The sequence below is a fragment of the Coturnix japonica genome, chromosome 2 (assembly GCF_001577835.2).
Source record: "Coturnix japonica isolate 7356 chromosome 2, Coturnix japonica 2.1, whole genome shotgun sequence".
Classification (NCBI taxonomy): Eukaryota; Metazoa; Chordata; class Aves; order Galliformes; family Phasianidae; genus Coturnix; species Coturnix japonica.
In genome coordinates this window covers 104356971-104376645 of record NC_029517.1, presented here as the reverse complement: position 1 = coordinate 104376645, position 19675 = coordinate 104356971, and the positions used below count along the sequence as shown (strand labels likewise).

General features: G+C 40.8%; 1 protein-coding gene across 4 annotated transcripts in view; it reads right to left on the bottom strand.

Annotated features, from left to right (window-relative positions):
* LOC107310235 (serine/threonine-protein kinase Sgk3) overlaps nt 1–19675 on the bottom strand; it is a 47049-nt gene that overhangs the window by 7139 nt on the left and 20235 nt on the right. For 3 of the 4 annotated variants that reach the window (XM_015855692.2, XM_015855693.2, XM_015855694.2), the window contains 8 exons: nt 14094–14299; nt 10414–10497; nt 9224–9296; nt 6516–6591; nt 3483–3570; nt 2053–2102; nt 736–793; nt 68–151 (listed from right to left, as the gene is read on the bottom strand). In XM_015855692.2, coding sequence (XP_015711178.1) covers nt 68–151; nt 736–793; nt 2053–2102; nt 3483–3570; nt 6516–6591; nt 9224–9296; nt 10414–10497; nt 14094–14171 — 591 coding nt within the window. In that variant the 5' untranslated portion in view covers nt 14172–14299. Of the gene's footprint in view, nt 1–67; nt 152–735; nt 794–2052; nt 2103–3482; nt 3571–6515; nt 6592–9223; nt 9297–10413; nt 10498–14093; nt 14300–17702; nt 17813–19675 lie in introns of those variants that run through there. The other variant, XM_015855695.2, reaches the window with a different exon arrangement.

Genomic DNA, 19675 nt, shown 5'->3' with positions numbered 1-19675 from the left:
AGTAAAGAGATGCAATTTTGTAATTAAGGGGAAAAAAAATGTGTGGAGAAAGTGCATTTCTTTGTACCTCTTTCCTGTTAAGAACAATTTTTTTCTGCAGCACTTTGACAGCATAATATTTCCCATCCAGTTTTCTTTTTGCAAGAAGAACCTGTGAAATTCAAAGCAAAGGAAGAAATGTCAAGGTTATAGTTCACATTCCACTGATTACTTATTAATTTCAGCATAACCCAACAGCATTAATACTACGTGCTCACAATAGTCTCTTTGTTTTTAATATAGCCGATCACTAATAGAGTAATCTCACAGTTCAGTACAGTGTGCTTGTATACTCATATAACAAAATACTAAATGCATCTCGTTGGGAAGTATCAATACTAGTCACTTCCCAGTGTTGCTTGGTGTTGTTTCAGTGGTGTTGTCTGCACTGCTCCATAGCACCAGGAGCCAGAGAAGGCAGACCATATGAACAAAGGAAAATGCAGCTTAACAAGAACGGGAAACACAAACTTTTTAATCCCAACAAGCAACCAAGGCAGGCAACGAGTACTACACCAGAAAATAACAATGCCAAGGCTATGGAGAAGTAGTAACAGGAATCCAATACGGGAGTTTATGCACCATCCTACAATGATACCACTTTCAAAAGCCCCTGGCAACACCTCCAGCTACTGTGCACGAGACACCAGCTGGCACCCTGGCACCACAGCAAGTCACAGCAATCAGAAAGCTCACCTTGCCAAAGCTGCCTTTCCCAATCACTTTCAGGAAATCAAAGTCCGTTGGCTTAGCACTGAAAGATATTTAGGAATGATTTTATTATATTATATTACTGGTCATTTGGGTAAGAAAAAATTCCAAGCTTCATAGCTGTACAGAAGCCTGATGTAGCCCTTCAACCTTAATGTGAAGAGTCTGATGGCACCTTTCTTAGTTTCTCATTCTAATCAACAACTGGACTTCTGCAAAGCTGCCCTTCAGTTTGTAATTCCGTTTTCCTCCAGAAAAGGTGACAGAGCTGCAGCATTTGAGTTTCTTTCTTTCTTTTTCCATTTTAAGTGTAAGATGTAGAGGATGAGCACGACTATTCTCTTCTCCTCCATAGACCCTCAATTCTAGTTTTTAAGTCTTCTTTTTCCCCATGACTTTTCCTGAAGCTTACCTCCCAATTCCAGACATCCAATTGGATTCCAAAGCTCACATGACAGAAGGAAGAACGTTCTCATTCCTCATCCCATCCTCCCTACCATTCATCGCTTCCCCAGTTTAAAGTGACAGCAGGGAGGCCCCAGCACCTTCCTCTTGTATATGTGTTATTTGTACGAACTCACTGTTTTTCCACTTGCCAAGTCACCATACTTTCAGTAATTTCCACTAATTACCTCACCTTTTCCTAAGTACAACTTAGAGGCATTGTTGTCAGCAAAACAATGATCTTTTTCCACCTCTGAAACAACAGCTATGTCACACACCTCTTCATTTATTGCCCCTCAAAGGAAGCACTCTCACCGTTTCATTTCTCACTGCAATCTGTTAAGCATTTCCTCCCGTTAGCCCAGAAAAAAACATCTGAGAGGAAAGGGGAGCCAAAATAGGTGTCATTTCTCAGACGTAAAAGCACAGAGAACTGAGAAAGCAGCTTACAGAAGTAAACACTAGAGAAGCAAGTTGTAACTGCAGTGATGAAGTCTGTAACATCAACAAGTTAAGCTGCTCCATTGCTGTGCATTAAAACAAATGTGTTTTCAGAACGTTTCACATTCCTGACAGCTGTGCGACCATTACAAAAGGAGAGAGGGGGGTTTTTTTGGTGTTGTTTTTTTTTTTTTTTGCCATAGCATCCTCACGTCAAATGATAACAGACTAACAAAACCTGAAGATGAAAAGGAAAACGTCTTAAAAGAGGTCATTTACTGAGCACAGGATTAAACGTCCTGCTTCTCTCTGGGCAGAGAAAATAAAAGACAAAGCCACATACTCAAACCTCTCTTCACACAATAAGCAGTTATATTCAGTCTAGTTTTCCAGTTTATGGTTAATTGAAAAACCTACTGAGGATTTCCAGATGGTCCCAAGTTGATATTCGGTGAGGTAGAATTCAGCTGTAGGAAGAAACAAATAGAATACAATAAAACCAACCTTTGTTAGGCTTCAACCAGTAATAATTTCAAAACACTATTTTCTTCAAGCTATATCTTTACACTTATTAGATACCTTCAAAACCTATTAACATTTGGATATCTCTTTCAAGATATCTAAGACTGTGAACATCCTAAGTTTGAAGTATCTGGCCATCAATGCATTCTCGCAAAATATTTCTACACTGACCATACAGAAGGATAAAGGTAATGAAATAATTAATCCAAATGGAGAGGACAGGACTAGGAACAAAAATTGTTGACACTGTCTTCAGTGTTCCTGATGAAGAACTCAGACCCTTCTGCATTTACTCTAAGGGATATGCTTTTTACCTTTTATTCCAATGAAGTTATTGTCAAACTCCACTGTTTATACAAGAGTCTCATTAATTAAGGATATGGTGCTTAAAAAAACCAAAACATTTTTCTCCACCAAGAAAAACCACCAGGCACTTCTCCTACCCTTCCAGTAATGGCTAACTTAACTCCGTGAAAGGCACGAACCTTATCAGCACACATCTGGATATCATGCCACATCATGGCATCTTTGGAAGTGAGATTTTGATAACAATCACGCAGCATTGCATGTGATGCACAGCTGATTCAAAAAGCCTATTCATCTGTTTTGTAAGAGGGACTGAATAAAATGAAAAGTCCAAAGGCCATGAAGTAAACCAGAGAAAATAAACTTAATTATGGCACTTCTGCCTTCCTAGAAAGACTCCTTTTTCAATCAGCAGTTCCTGGAGGCTGTACATTAACTTTCAGTCCATCCATCCAAACTGCACTTCTGTGGGGGCTTTTCTGACAAGAGAGGTTTGAGACCTCACAGTGTTCAATGTGAGCTAAAATTAAATTCATCTTTGCTCCTGAACGACTTTAAGAAAGACTGCAATATTTTTTTTCCTTCATGAGAATTGAACTGCACAGGGTGGCTTGTGTCACAAAGGACCTTAAAGTTCACCTCATTCCAACCCCTAATGGCATCTCTCTTTCTTTCAAAGACAAACAAATTATTCCATTGCCTCTGCTCCTTGCCAGCCATAATTTGAGCAAGAGTGTCTGAGGAGACTGAAAAAACAGACAGCTGAACTACAGCTCCATCTGTGTCTCTTCCACTCTGAGCAAGTGGGGAAGAAACAAGACAAAGCTCACAATCAGGATTACAGCTCTCTGCAGTTTACACCAGACAGGAACACATCTTACAGCAGAACAGTTCTGTTTAAAAGATCACAGGAGAGATTTATTGCCAAACCAACTGGTAATCTTCTGTAAGTAATATACTTAAGATTGCTGTCAAGTAGCTAAAATTTAGGAGACCGTTCTATGCCTATGTTTTATTACCTTCTGATTACTCCTTTCATCTTCATCTTCAGATGGATCTGACTGGTGTTTCGGGTTATCCATCTGAAGAAATGATCTGACATCCGGGCTAGAAAGAAGCACAGATACGTCAGGAAACCAATAACTTGCAGGATTTTCAGCCAGAATCAGAAAAAGAGTAACGGCTTTGACATAACGAGAGACCGTAAGGTTCCCATGGTACATGGGGACACGCAACTAAGGCAAAACTAATTCCTAAATGGGTGTTGCTTGCAGCTATATATCACTTGAAGAGATGAGCTGAGCCTTTCAAGTTCACTAAAAGACAGATGGCTTAGGCAGGAAGACATTTCACTTAGATTTCAGAGGTTTTTTTCAGAAGCTCTCAGGACAGCTGCAGTTGGGAAACTGCATGAAGCATTCCGTACAAAGGAAAAAAAGCCCTCAAAACAACAACAACCCGAAACCTTACCATGAAGTTGCTCTTTTAGAGATTTTTGTTTGTTTTGCACACTCTGCATTCTACCCATGAGAGCAAGTTCTCCAACAAATATGGTTAACTGAGCAAATGCAGCTCGAAGCCAGCCCATGTAATTCCCAATTCAATGTAAGACAAAGGTTCAGCCAGCCATGTATCCCACCTGACAGGGACTGAAGGAAAAGCCCGCACCAGCTGCTAAAGGGTCTCTTTATTCTCTCTCTATATACTCTATCTATCTATCTATCTATCTATCTATCTATCTATCTATCTATCTATCTATCTATCTATCTATCTATCTATCTATCTATCTATCCTCTAGTGGACTTCAGGTTTTTGTCAAGTTTATTATTGAGCAGAAAGGTTTGGTTTTGATATATTATCTAACAAACAAGACCCGAGAACAAAGTCCACTGAAAGAAAAACAAAACACAGCACAGAGTTACGTGTTTCAGAGAATAATGTGGACAGCACATTAGATTTAGATTAGTGCTTAGATTTTTAGTGGACGATGAGCTTCCTCATGTTTGTCTGAGAACATACAGCCCCCTATGACTTCCTTGTATGTTACTCAATTTCTGTGAGTTATTTTACCTAAAATCAAGTTTATCATTAAAGCAAAACAGTTTAAATGTGTGTATACGGGCCACATGTAAAGACTCAGTCACCACATACTCATTAAGTAGTTTCTAGCAGGTTGTGCCAAGACACTCAAAGTCATCAACCTTTGGTATTTCTTTACTGCTCGTATTTATCAGCACAAAGAAAAGGTAATAGATTATGTAATTATTAACATGATTTGCAGTAATCTGCGATGCATACAGAAGCACGGCTTTATCTTTGGAGAACTAATATAACATGTTTGATACGATATGTGGTACCTGGCCATACTGACAGGAGAGAAGATCTGAATCTTTTCAATAATTTAACAAAGCAGATTAGCTTTTAACACTTGGTTATTCTGCAGTGTTTTCTATTCTTTCCCAGAGAACATCAGTGCTATGACCATAAAACTCACAGTATTTCCTTTAGTGGAAAACTATTTCACCATAAAGCCTTTGTTTTTTTCCAAAGTTTTTTTTCCATTTATCACAATGAACCTTTATATGTCATTCTTTCTCTTCCAAAGAAGAAAGAAAGCACATACTTCAACTTAACCAACATTACGTAGTTCGCTTGTTGGAAAATAAAACCTGACTGCAGATTTCAAACTGCAGCAAGATTCTCTGGTATTTCTTTCCTGTGGGAAATGGACAGTTTCATGGGTTGTACTGACAGGATAATTAAACAAAGCACATGTAGTAAAAAAACTCGGAGCTAAAGCCCAAAATAGAACGTTACTGATTTACTAATTCAAGCAATGTGTAAAGCTGCATGGCTTTATCTTAAATTGATTAGGTCTAGATTGAAACTGAATGAAAACTGAAGTTTACCCTCAAAATCAGCTCACAGAACTGCACTCCTCCAAACTTGCAATGCAGAGAAGCAGTTTTTAATTTATCACCACCTCATCAGTGCCCCACTGATGGAGGTTATCACACATACAGGTCTTCTGACAGAAGAGTTAGCATGGAATCTTATTCACGTGTTTCATAAAAGTCCCAAGCCACCGAATAAGGTGACCAAGCTACTTGGTTAACACGCTTAAAACAAGTTCTAGGGTACACACCTGAACTGCTTTAAGAAAAACTGCAGGATCGTGGGGGTTGAAAGGGAGCTCTGCAGATCATCCACTCCAACCCCCTGCTAAAAGTAGGTTCCACACAATAGGTTACACAGGAACACATCCAGACATGTTCTGAGTATCTCCAGAGGAGACATCAGGATCCCTCTGGGCAGACTTTTCCAGTGCTCTGTCACCTTTACAATAAAGTTCTTCCTCATGTTTGCATGGAACCTCATGTGTTTGTACCCACTGTCCCTTGTTCTGTCACTGCACACCACTGAAAAGAGCCTGGCCACATCCACTTGACTCCCACCCTTCAGATATTTATAAGCATTGACAAGGTTCCCCTCCTCAGCCTCTTGTTCTCCAGGATGAACAGTCCCAGCTGTCTCACCCTTTCCTCATACAGGAGATGCTCCAGGCCCCTCATCATCTTTGTGGCTCTCCACTGGACTCTTTCAAGAAGCTCCCTATCTTTTTTGAACTGGGGAGCCCATAACAACACAGCACTCCAGGTGAGGCCTCGCCAGAGCAGAGGAGCAGGATCACCTCCCTCGACCCGCTGGCCACACTCTTTTTAACACACCCCAGGATACTACTGGCCTTCTTGGCCAACACAAGGGCACACTGCTGCCTCATGGCCAACGTATTGTCCACCAGGACACCCAAGTCTTTCCCTGCAGAGCTCCTTTCCAGAAGGTCTGCCTCTAACTTGCCCTTGTTGAACATCATCAGGCCAGCCTCTGTATTTTCTTGAGAGAATAATCATATTAAAGATTATTTATTATACTTGGAAGTACCGATAGGTATAATGAATTTTCTAGTCAGAAGTACTCTGTTTGCAATTTTATGTTTGACGCCTCCCAGCTTTTAGCATGGTTCCTATAAATACAGAAATGAATCTACTTACTGGTTGCATAGCTCTGGCTGTCTAACTAAGTTCTGAATGAATTCATTCAGTCCTGCTCTTCTCTGTTTAATAAAATCTGGGGGGGAAAAAAAAAAAAAGATTTATTAGGAATGATCAGTCAGCGAACAAGAGAGACTTATTTTCAAATTTAAGATATGTTAGGATTTTAATAGATAACAGTTAAAAAGAGCGAAGTGAGAACAGGATTGGTTCAACATATGAAAATCACAAGTTTAAGAACATTCAGGGGAGGTGAGATAACACATTTCAGTCCCTCTGTAACACTACTTTAAAATGCAATAGGACAGGTGGATTTTAAAGCAGTTCAAGACCAATGTGCAGCAACAGCGCACTAACCCCTGCAGCCTTATTTACATGGCTGAGCTCCCCAGGTCCTATTTCTCTCGGAAAAAAGCCACAGGCAAAACTGTCACACAAATCATGTTTTCACTCCAACAGTCCCACCAAACAGCAGGTTTCCATAACAAATGGAAACAGGAAAGTTGCACAACCATCCAGCAAGCGTTCAGATGTAGCCACTAAAACTAATTAGGTAAACTACTTCTCTTTCCGTCTCAGACACAACCCCTAATGTTAAGTAAATAAGCCCTCAGAATCTTCGTGATATTTTTAAGCAGGATGGAAAGATCTGCAAGGGACTGGAAACAGGGGAAAGGAAATAATCCCAGAACAGAAGAATTTTGTCCTTCATCACTGGTATCAATCACAAAAAGTCTCCTTCTGTTAAGAATTAACACATACACACAACCTTGAGAATTTCAATTATTAAGAACAATGCAGACATTGTTTCAGCAGCACATCACCTAAACCGGAACTAGGATGCTAAATAATCCTTCAAAACAGAAAGGTGAATTTGCATGGAGAATTTACACGAGTCACCAGCATCAGCTGCTTCTGATGCTGAACGCAGTCGCCACTCTAAGACGAGAAACCTATCCACACAGCTGAAGAAAAAGCATCTGCATCAAATCTACTCAAACACATGCCGTCATTTTTTCGTTCTGCCTTCTGGCTGGTTTCTATTATATCCCTCTGCTCCATTTTTAAAGTTACTATTGGATTAATTTTGAAATAACCTAAATGACAATAAAAATGGAGGCTTTAGACGATAACGTATGTTATGATAGTATTTTAGTAGGCCTTGGGAAAGGCATATTTCAGTTCCACTCTACTACGCTTATGACTACAACACATCAGTACAATGCTCACATTCATCAGTACAATTGCCCACATGCAAGAACAGACCAACAAAATTAAAATACCTTTCCAAAGCTGCAGAATACACCTTATTTCAGAAGAAAGCAGAAACACTGCATCAAAGTTTTAGTAAATCAGCGTTAAGATCAAGAATTACTTAAATGAGCATCACCCTGCCCTGCAGCAAGAAAAATCTTAAGAACTATTTTCTCGTGCTTCCAGGATTACAGAATATTTGATGGAAATTTAAAATAAGTCTGGGGATTGTGTTTTACATACATAATTTCAATACAGTTTTAGTCTTCCCTCTGCCCTCCCTTCCTCTCCTATTTAAAATCCAGTTTCCTAAATCCGAATCCAAGAAATCCAATAGCGCACATGGCTGGACACAAAACCAGAAAGCAGGACATTATTGGGTCTTCAGCCAGCTCTGAAGTCCCAAGGTTGGAGAAAATGAAAGAAGACAAAATAAAACAAGACGTCTTCAGAAGAAGAAGCCAACAGAGGAATGCAAACCTGGAATACTGTATGTGATTATTCTAATACAAAACATGAGAAGGAATCTTCATGTCAAGGTCTAGATGATCAACAGTAACTGCTAAAAATTAAGATGCTTGAAAGAACTCTTCAAACAAATGCCAAGAAGGTCAGCATCTCTGGATCCACTGGTACTACAGAAAAAAAGAATACTAAACCTTTAAACAAGCACAGGAGGAGGTAAAACTACAAACACAGACTGACCGCATCAACAAGCCAGTAGAGGGAGGTTCCCAATGACCATCAGGAAAATCCCTCAGTAAAAGGGTCTGAATTAAGGCTATAAACACACAGAGCAAAGGCCCAGCTCATCCATTTGACTTTGTATTTATTCACTCATGGTGCCGCTTACACTGATTCACTGCATTTTTTAAAGTGATTTTCTATTAACGTGGGCAGGGCGAGCTTTATTGGGACCAATCAGTCCTAACTGGATCACACAGAGATCTTATCAAACAGGCTTCCAGAAATGTAACTACAGGAAGAATTCTGTTTTCATCTAAACTGTGCAAGAAAACACATTTAGATATGGAGTTCAAAAGCCTTCAAAGATAAACTCCTTTTTTGCTTAAATTTTTAGCAGGAAGAAAAGTTACACAAACCAAATATAAAGTTCAATGGACGTATGTTTAGAAGAGCCTGTGATTTGGATTTTGTTTTTATGTCTGACAGTTAGAATCTCTCACAATCCTGAATATGACATGGCCGTGAGGAACTGCAGCACTCAGTACAAAAGAGGTATCATGCCATTAAGCAACAGTTTGTTCAAAATCACAATGAAGAATACCTACCCACGCTAGTTCCTACTCTTTACTCAAGTATGACTAACCTTTGGTTTAGTCACTGGTTTGAGGATTGCTGAAACAGTCATCTAAGATAGCTTCCTGTATGCTGCAACAGATCAAGTCTCAAATAAAGACATCGACAAAACAAGAAACAAGATTATAACTTGCCAGGATCAAAATTATCTCCAAATATCCTTTTAGCTGGAATCTTCAGGTTCATAGTGGGAAACTGCTTCTTTAGCTGAAAATATAACACAGAAAATGAAACAACACTTAGGTTTCTAATGGTATTTTTATCATCAAAATCATAATTATAGAATCACAGAACGGATTGGGTTGGATGGAACATTAAAGATCATCTAATTCTAACCTACCTGCTCTGCGCAGGGCTGCCACCCACCAGCTCAGGCTGCCCAGGGCCCTATCCAACCTGGCCTTGAATGCCTCCAGAGATGGGGCATTCACAGCTTCTTTGGGCAGCCCATTCTAGTGCCTCATCATCCTCTGAGTAGAAAGATTCCTCCCAATTATCTGATCTAATTAACTTCTATCTTCTAGTTTTAAACAGTTCTCTCTTGTTCTACCTCTATCAGACAGTGTAAAAAGTCTGTTTCTCTTCCGTCTATAAGCTCCCCTCAAGTAATGGAAGGCCACAATGTGGTCTCCCCAGAGCCTTCTCTTCTCCAAGCTGAATGAGCCCCAGTCCCCTCAACCTTTCTTCAGAAGAGAGGTGCTCCAGCCCTCTGATCATCTTAGTGGCTCTCCTCTGGACCTGATCCAACAGCTCAACACCTTTCTTGAGTTGGGAAACTCAGGCCTGGACATAGTACTCTAGATGGGCCCTCTCAAGGGCAGAGTAGAGGGGCCGATAATCATCTCCCTTGCCCCACTAACCAGGATACAGTTGGCCTTCTGAGCTGCACATTGCTGGCTCACATCCAGCTTTTAGTCCACCAGGATCCCAACTCCTTCTTGAAAGGGCTATTTTAGGGGGTTCTTCTTCCAGTCCCTCAATGTATATGGGACTGCCCTGACCCAAGTGCCACACCTCACACTCAGCCTTATTGAATCTCACTAGGTTCTCACAGGCCCACTTCTGAAGCCTGTCCTGGTCCTCCCTGGATGGCACTCCTTCCTTCCATTGAGTAAAGTGAACCAATTTTAAAATTCAAACAAAACAAAGTAAAACACAAAACAAAACAAAAACAAACCACCACCATTTTCTTTAAACAGGCTCCTACAGTTACTGAATGTTGACTCAAACTGCTCAGCGAGGGCACTAACTGAAACCTTAACACTGGAAACAAGTGTTACTCTGTGTTATCGTGGCACAACGCCGTAACCCGCCTTTTGCTTACCGTATTGTAGAGTTTATCAAACTCTGCATACCGCCTGAAGACAAACCACTCATTTCTGCCAACCGAGACCAACACTTTGTAAACCTACAACAACACAAATACAAGGTAATGTCAACAGCAAAGTTTCAGAAAACCTCCCATGTTTAATCCTTGGGTGAAAATAAGGCCAGCTTGTTAAATGTACTGTGCAAACATACTGGCTGAGCTATGTATTTCTTACAGTAGTCACAAACATCAATCGTCAATGCAATGGATTAAAAGAGAAATGAAGAAAGTCTGGCTGTTTTCAGAAATGACTCCTGCTTACCTGGAGCCTGAAAATATATATATATATACAAAAATAAGGTAATATCAAGGAAGGAGTAGTTGGAACCTGCTGCAAAATTCAAATCTCATGACATCAGAGGGCTCTACTAAACAGGCAAACTGTGGATCCCTGGATTCATAAACCTACTTGACAGCTGGATCTCCTATCTCTTAGTAAGACCTTTCCCTGTTAAGCAAGCAGTTCATCTTCCTTCCCCATCTTCTTGTGTTTCCAAAAAGAGCCCACCTTCTCTTCAGTAGAAGATGGACATAGCAAGGAAACAAGTGCAGCAGGCTGCTAATTCCATACCTAGAAAACTGGGCTGATGCCCTGGTGGCCTCTTTCCCTTCTGATCTGCATAAATAGCTTACCTATGTTTACATGCCTTTGGGCTCTACTACCGCTACTACCAGCTACACTTATCCCGACTGCTTCCAGAATGACAAGACAAAAGGAAAACCAAAAACAAAAACAACAATCACCCATCTAGAGTTACCCAGATAATAACAATTTTAAATTGAATTAAGCCTAAAGCAAAACTTTTCTTAAACAACTCATAGAAGATAGAAAAGATCCATCCAAGTGCTGTAATCTGTGGATAAATCATGCTTACAAAAAAAAAATAAATTAAGAAACACAAGACAAAACAAAACTCCTAAAAACATCACCACCACAACCATCACAGCAAACTGTCCTCCCAGATCCAGACTGGACAGGACCCAGCTATTTTTCAATGTGATTTCCTCATGGAAGAAATCATTGAAATCAAAAGGCTTCAATTCTGTTTTGGTAGCTTAGACTCCTGAATATTCCATTTGTATTAAAAATATGTATAATGGTAGGTTATAAATCACCCAACTTCAAGAGAGCAAGAATTGGGAAAGTAAGGAAACTAACTATAGTTTAAAAAAGAAAAAAAAAAAAAGAAACTTCCCAGATTTCGTCAGAAAAATTATCATTTCTTAGCGAGTCTGTGTTATGACTGGAGGAGACAACAGAAGAGGTCAGGAAATACAATTAAGCCTTAGCTATTAAATAACACGGGGATAAAAGCAAAAGAAAGCTGGTATTATAAAGCAAGGACAGAATAGCAATTAACAAAGCCTATGTGTGGCCCAAAGTAAGTATTCTGCCATTTTTTAAAAGGAAAATGGATGTTGGATCTTCAGGGAAAAAGGCATGACAGCAAACTAGAGTGGATACACAAAGACGTTGACTACCGGGAATTAAGTGGAAGCAGAAAAATTTCATGACCAGAATATAAAAAAAGAGCAAATATGAAATTATTAACAACTCCTTTCCCCACTTCACCCCCCAAAGAAGGTAATAAATGTATCAAATACAGGTAATATTTATCAAAAAACAAACTGAACCTTCAATTAAAAGGTTATGCAGATACTCAGGAAGAACTAAGAACTCGTTTCCATAGACAAAACTGAGAAGGTTTTATTTATTAGAATAATGATTCTACAGAGACGTGATTGTTTCTAAAAACGCTTTGTTTAGAGTAAGTGTGAGAGCTAGTCAATGCTCATACCTGCATCCTTCCTGAGCCAACACGAAGCAAACCACAGTTATCAATTCTATTCAGATCAGTAAGACTCTGGAATAGTATCTTAACAGAAGCAATGATATGTACTAAATGAAGTGGTAAAGTTTATACAATGTAGTCACTCAAAGTCTTTCTAGCCTTTGTCATTTTAACATTCTCTTTCACCCTAAGGCTTTTTTCCCTCCTTAGGCAATTTGTACAGACACTGCCATGAGAAGCAGTCAACTATGACCTACCACGAAGTTGCTCAGAACTAAGTGTTCCCCCCACCCCTCCCGCTCCCATCCAAAAGCAGAACTGACAGGCTCCAGTCATTGCAACACAACTACAAAAGAGGAGGCAAAGTGAAAGCACTGACGGACACGCTCTGGAATTCAGCCTTCCTACCACAGAGTTTAGCATGACCTGCACATCTGCCATCAAATCCTACAATACAGAAGGCAATCATCAAAAGTTTGGTTGTTGAAGGTAGCCCCTGTTATGTTGCTCATTATCCCTTGATGCAGCAAGTAGAAAATGCCAAACAAGGCACACCTCCACACAGCACAAGCTGGGTTGGATTGGTTTTTTTTCTCCTCCTCCCACCACCCAATTTCTGATGCTTCCTACTTTCTAAAGGGCACGCCCAGATAAAGCGCCTTTGAGTAGCTGAGGCTGTCACAAAGATACTCAGGAAAAATGACATGGAAATATAAATATTAGTATGTTCCACAGATGTACCACACTGAGACTTTTTAACAGCAGGGCTGCCAGTGCTGAGGCAATAAAACAAACTTGTTTTGCTCGAGTTTAGGCTTTTATTTGCTCATTTGAGCTTCGCACACATTCAAAAGTATTAGTAATGTTCTCTTGTTCCTTTTACCAGCACATTTATGCCTCAAATTACACTCTGACACACTTGAAGAACTGAATTTATCATTCTCGGAGGAAAAGGAGGAGGGGAGGAAGACAAATAATTAAATAAACCTTTTTTTGTTATATTCTTCAGGCAGCAGTTGAGACTAAGCGTATTTACACTCCACTTCTGTAGAGTGACTAATTCAGACAGAGATGGACAGAATAAGCTTAGAGGAAGTTGCACAAGAGCAGTGAAACAGTTTGAGCTTTTTAAATGAAGGATTATTAAGCTGTTTCTGTAGACAAACACACACACAAGTGCACTAAACTTTGTTTTTCAATCTGCAAGAATTTCCTCGCAGAATGGGAAGACTATTTCCAGAAAGAAGGTCAAACTGGGAGACCAAAAAAGAAAGGGGAGGGAAGGACAAGGAGTGGAAACGGGAACAGGATAGGAAAAAACTCATAAGCATTACAATCAGAAAACAGGAAGGAAGACTGAGAAATGGGCTTTCAAAAAAATGTGATGGCATATCATTTTTTTTCTTCTTTTACACACAAAATATCATAATGTGATAACTACAAAAAAAGGCAATCTCATAAACATGCTTTATTCCTTTACAAAATAAATGCTTCCATTAAAAAATAAACCATGTAGACACCAAACCTGAATTTGATTTGGCATTAAAATGTTATACTTCCATTTGAAAACTTCCATATTTTACAGGAGGAAACACTGCTGTTTGGGGGTGGGTGGAGGGGGAGTATCAGAAATTTGCAAAGTCAAATTGTTTTCACAGAAAGCAGTTAAGCACTGTAAAACATTCACAGCTTCTCACACTGGACTATGGCCAGCACTCACAAGAGCAAGTGAACAGATTTCTGTAAACCTGTTGAAAATAGAAACAGGCTCACTGCTGAAAACAAGTAACACTTCCATGGAGAAATAGCCTACACATTTGCCAACAGTGCTTATATACTTACAGTAAACCTTTTTTTCTTCTCTCTGTGTTCATCAGAGCTGGGAATGCTAACGCTAGGGCAGCTTTCTTTGAGATCCATTGTATGCGTCCTTCCAGCAAATTCGTTACAGGACTGTGCTTGACGTGTTGCAATCAGAAGGTATCCTCAACGGTATTGATCTAAGATATGCAACTCTTCTTGAGAAAGCGTGAATTCCATCATGTAACCTTAAAGAGAGCATAAAAAAGAAAATCAAGTCCAGGAACATTTAGCTCGCAGTGCTAAAACCTGTGTGACAAGAACTTTTCCTCACAGGAAATACACTTTACTATGCGTGTACAAAGTCATGCACAAGATTTTGCAAGTTTTCATGCCTTTGGTCCTCTGTCAGTTCAATAAGATCACTCATGTTCTCTGAGGACTTGAGTGCAACACAAAAGCCTCCTTTATGCGTTCTGCAAATGGATTTGGGGTCCACTTGAAGGAATAAAGACAGAACCAAGAGAAATAACAACCAGGTATCAGCTGAGAAGAGCCACCAACGTTATGTTCAGAAGGGTTTCTTTAAAACTGATTATTTTCTACTTTAGGCTGTACCAGAAGGGCATTTCAGATCTTCCAGAACACGGTGAGTGGATTTAATTATCACATCAGAGATATGACATGAGAAAAAATTTTCACGTGAATTTCAGAGGATGCAGTTCGCATCATGTGCCTCAATATCTACCCTCTAGCTGGCACAGTCTGTGTTTAGCAGAGCAGTAAGGTATTAAAGCGGACTGTGTATTTCACACCATAAACTTTCAAAAACATAACTGAACCTGAGGTAATTCAGCTATGAGAGAGACACCCATGTTTATGTTGGCGAGAAGGCTGAAGCCCCTGGAATTCAGTGAAAAGATGTTCTCACTACCCTGCTAATCGCAGCCGGTTGACAATTTTCTTGTTCTCAAAAGCCAGAACATCTCCCTGAGTCAAACTCTCACATTCTCACTCCTCCTGTAGTAATTTAAAATTAAGTAATTTTCAAAGTTCAATATGATGACTTTAAACAAAAAGGAGTGCTGGAAACTACTGTAATCACAGCTGAGTCATAGATCATCCACACTGCAACACAACCAGAGAATTACTTCTTGTTACCTCTGCAGTCAGTTCAAGTGCTCTGTTCTTCTCTGATCTGGCAATTACAGAGTTGAGCTTTTTTCCTTCCCCTTTTTATTGGGCTACATCACGGTTACTGACCTAAAGTTTCAAATGGGTTTCTCCATTCCTTTAGCAAGCCACTGTTAAAATCCTTATTACAACAAGGTACAGTTCCCTTTTCACACTAACACTTCCTAAAGACTATTCTTCACCCATTTCCACACACTGTTTTTAAGATCTAAAGGTTAACTGCGCTCTTCACTCAGAGGCCTGCTAATAAGTCAGTGGGCGCTGCTTTCAGTCAGCATTTTGCTAAGCTTACACTTCACTAAACACTTATGTCAGTCTTCAGCCACAGCATCAATGAACTGCCTTCCCGCTCATCGCATAAAGAAAACAGCAAAGCTTTAACAAGAATTAAGAGTACCCTGCCTAGTACCATTCAATGTCTTTCTCCTCTTGTAAACCAGCATTCATTCCTAATACACATGCATTCACTCTCACAATGCATGCTGCACCTCTCTGATCCCTTTCACCTTTGATTCTTGGTGCCACGGTTCCACCACTACACAAGTAGTACTACGGATTAAAAGCTGCAGCACAAAGAACATTACTTAGCAGGCTGAGCTTTATTCCAGATCTGAAGCTCAAAGTTCTAAGGGAAACAAAAGGAGGAAGCGTCACCCAGATGAATTCAGGAAGAGCTTATTCATCTTGCTGGGGAGAAAAAAAAATAAACAAATCATCTGACAAGGTGAAACTGCAATGTTCATGTCTCTTTAAGCTACCTGGAAGGTCCTCAGCTGGGATTCCTTTCCTTCCCTGAGGCCTCTACGTGGAATTGACAAGGTTGGAATAAGTGCATTAGCAGTTGGGCAGAAGAAATAAATTACAGTCTGTAAAAGAAATACCCTAAACTTATACCTGGGCACTAGATAAAGAGCACATGGATCATGCAGGACATTAACACCGAGATCAATGCTGTTAAAAACAACTGTGACAAGCTAAAGCTATCAAGTCACTGCGTTACCAAAGCCTGGAACAAGGGAAGGCACGGTCAGATAGGCAAGGGAAGAAGTCACGCATCCTCCTGGCAAAGTTTCATGCCTAACCAGCAGCTCCGCTTCCATTCTCTCACTGCGGCTGTCCAGCAGCAGGCAACGTTTTCACTGTTTCCTGTAGGAAGCCACAACAATGCCAAGTTTCAAGCTGACTCTTGCCTCTGCAGAAGTAAAAGTGTAGCAATAGCAAAACTGACTCAACATGAACGTATATAGGTCTAGACACACAGGCGAAGAATTCTATGAATGCCTCACAAAAAAAACGCTTTGTGCAACATCATTAGTTACATGCAACAAGCAAATGCTACAGAGTTTAGTGACATATAGCAACCTCCTTTCAAGTCCTTGCAAAGCAAGGTAGGCTCCAAATATAAAATATTTCTTAAGTTTCATCAGACTGTTTTCCCTTTCTAAATGAGAATAACCTGAAAACGACATCAACCAAAGACCCTCACTACTCTTTGAGCTCATGACTCAACCTCTACCATGACTAGGTTAGGAAGCACCCGCTGCCTTCAGAGCTGTAGTCAAATTGCCCTAAATGCCTCTGACTAAGGCTGGAATAAATCAGCTATTATATTCAAGTAATACAAGGGAAGCAGAGAGAACAGTCAAAAAGCCCCAAAGCCAGTTTTTCTGCAAGCATAATTGGAAGACTCAGCAGGCTCCGTACCTACCAACCAGAACAGAACAGGCATTTCCCCTACACACTAATAACCCACCTGGAAAAAGTTACTCTAAGATTGAGTCACAAGTAAAACCAGCTGCTGAAAATCCCACCTGAGTGTAATTCCAGCTACAGAACGAACTTAGAGAAACCAGAACAAAGACATAGGAGACGGTCTTATCATTTGCTATAGACGTTACTTGATGCCCTCTTACTTTAGAGAGCACCACCTCCAACATGCTTTTCATCACTTCCTCAGCCTTCTCCACAGATACCTTGATATACCATTGGACATTACAGATATTTTGAGAGCCAACTTGTTCTCTGCTCTGTATGATGAAAAGGAGTGACCCAACCATTTGCCACCACGAAATGAGATACAAGCAATCCACAGTCCAATGCAGAAGCACAGGGGGAGGAAAGACAGGGACAGTAGGAGTCACGAAAGAAGATTCAAAAGCAAAATACAGATCTCCGTTCTTCTCTAAGGAGAGATGGATGCCTAGAAGCTGTTGAATAATCTAGTTCTGAAGGAAACGGGCTGCACACAGGCTCTTTCACATACCACACACATACCATCTCGGTATGAAAACACCAGATACCAGCGCAGACCTCCAGAAATTAGAGGCGATGGAAAAAAGAGAACGCTAACCAAAACATTCTGTCCAATCCCTGCCTTATCTCCAAACCCTCTTTTAAATCAGTCATCGGCACGAAGGAAAGAAAGGCTGCTCCCTGTTTACACACCCCACCACCTACCTGGCTTGTTAAAAACCCTCAGCAGCACCAGCATGAGGAGCAAACCACTAGTCCACAGCCACCTGGGCAAAGTCCAGTTCTACCTTCTCTTCTACAAGGAGCAGTGAACTGAAAACTGAACCAAGGGAATGAAAGCAGGAACTTTATTCTTCAGTCTCTACTACTTCCCACCACCCTCCTGCAGTAAAGAACATCCCTTCTCTCTACCCCGCCTCCCACAATAAGCTCCATAAGATAACTGATGTACCTGACACATACAAATGCATATTTATACTTACATCTATAAATATACAGTGTATAATAGATCCATAAAATACATACTCTACATGGAAAATAGGATCTGTGGCTCAGACTGGATCTATCTGCATTCCTGTTTATTACTTGACAGAATGCATGCTCTTTGCTGTGGTAAGCAATCCCCAAGTAATAAAATGGGCCTATGCACAACTACTGCCGATAAAAGATGGCTTCTAACATGCACAAGGGTATATACTAATTTAATCTTTAGCCTGTATCTACAGTTTGCAGCAAGGTCACAGTGTCTCAGATGGTGAGTGACTTACAGCTGGGGCAGACCAAGCAGGACCCAAGCAAACCCTTGCTATCTGAACATTTTTGTCATGCTTCCTCAGCCTTCCTACACACCACGTCCAATTACAGCTAAGGGCAGACACCTAAGGACAGCACAGACCAGAAGGTGCAGCAGCAGCAGCACGAGCTGCTTCCCAGAAGCCTGGCACACACCAAAACCAGCCGCTTGCAACTTGTTCGGTCCTACATAAGAGGGCAGTCAGGCTTCAGTAAATACACAGCAAATAATCCCAGCCTCACGTTGCCCCTTTCACAGCAGATTAAGATGGAGAAACCCAAATTTCAGTTCCAGATGTACTGCCCTCTGTTGTTTTTTTTTTACATGGCCTTGAACTGAAGTCCCCTGCAGTTCCCATTTTGCTACGCTAATAGATCAGGATTCACCTCTGAGCTTTTAGCACTACCTAAATCTCACACCCAGCTCAACACCACTGGATTCCTCATGCTACGAGGGCAACTACCCACAGCATTTTACACCCATTTTGCAAGGACAGTTTACACACACATGTAAACACACACACACTGACCCCACACATTCTGGTACTGCACAGAGCGTTAAGGTGCTCTAAGTGGGTGAACACAGGTTCAGAGCACACTGGTTTATACGTGTATAACAGAGCTTGGTGCAGTAACGTCAGATGTGGTGAGGCCGTAATTTACAATCAAAGGGGAAAATTAAGGTTGGAATACAATTTTAAGGCGATTCATCATCGCTCCCAAACCACAGGGGACGCTTTAGCCTTGAAGTGTCCCGGCAGTAAAACAACACTGCTCATGAAGTTCAACATGGGCACTTGTGACCTAAACAAACACCTCTAAATGTATTGAGAGGGATGAAGGGGTCGGCTCCTACCTCTGAGTTTAATGCTATGTATGGAGCCTTCCCTGACAGCATTAACAGGGAACTTTCCAAAACACTTTCCAAAAGCTTGGAACATTTTTTCCTGAGCTCTCAAGTGTCTTTGGGAAAGCACTCCTGCACACACACCTCCCCTCTTCTTCATTAGCTCCTATCACAGTCATTAGAGACACTGACGTGCAGGTGAGCACTTAAAACAGAAAAAATCTCAGATCAGAACTATATTTAGATCCCTAGACTGAAAAACCACGGGAGCAGCTATAGGGACGCCCTTTTTTTCATGTATTAAAAGAATGAAGGAATATAATAGCAGCAGCCTTACGGGGTCAGCCTCATCCCTGAGCGAGGCTGTGAGTCCATTGAGCCCGTGCACCAAGGGCGTTACACAGCAGCAGCTCCGCGGTGCTCGCAGGATCCCTCAGGGCCCGTTAGCGGGACGGAAGCGGAGCAGCCCAGTATTTCTAACAGCTGCTGCATTAGGCACACTCACATCGCTATCAAAACAAGGAGGGGAGCTGTCAGA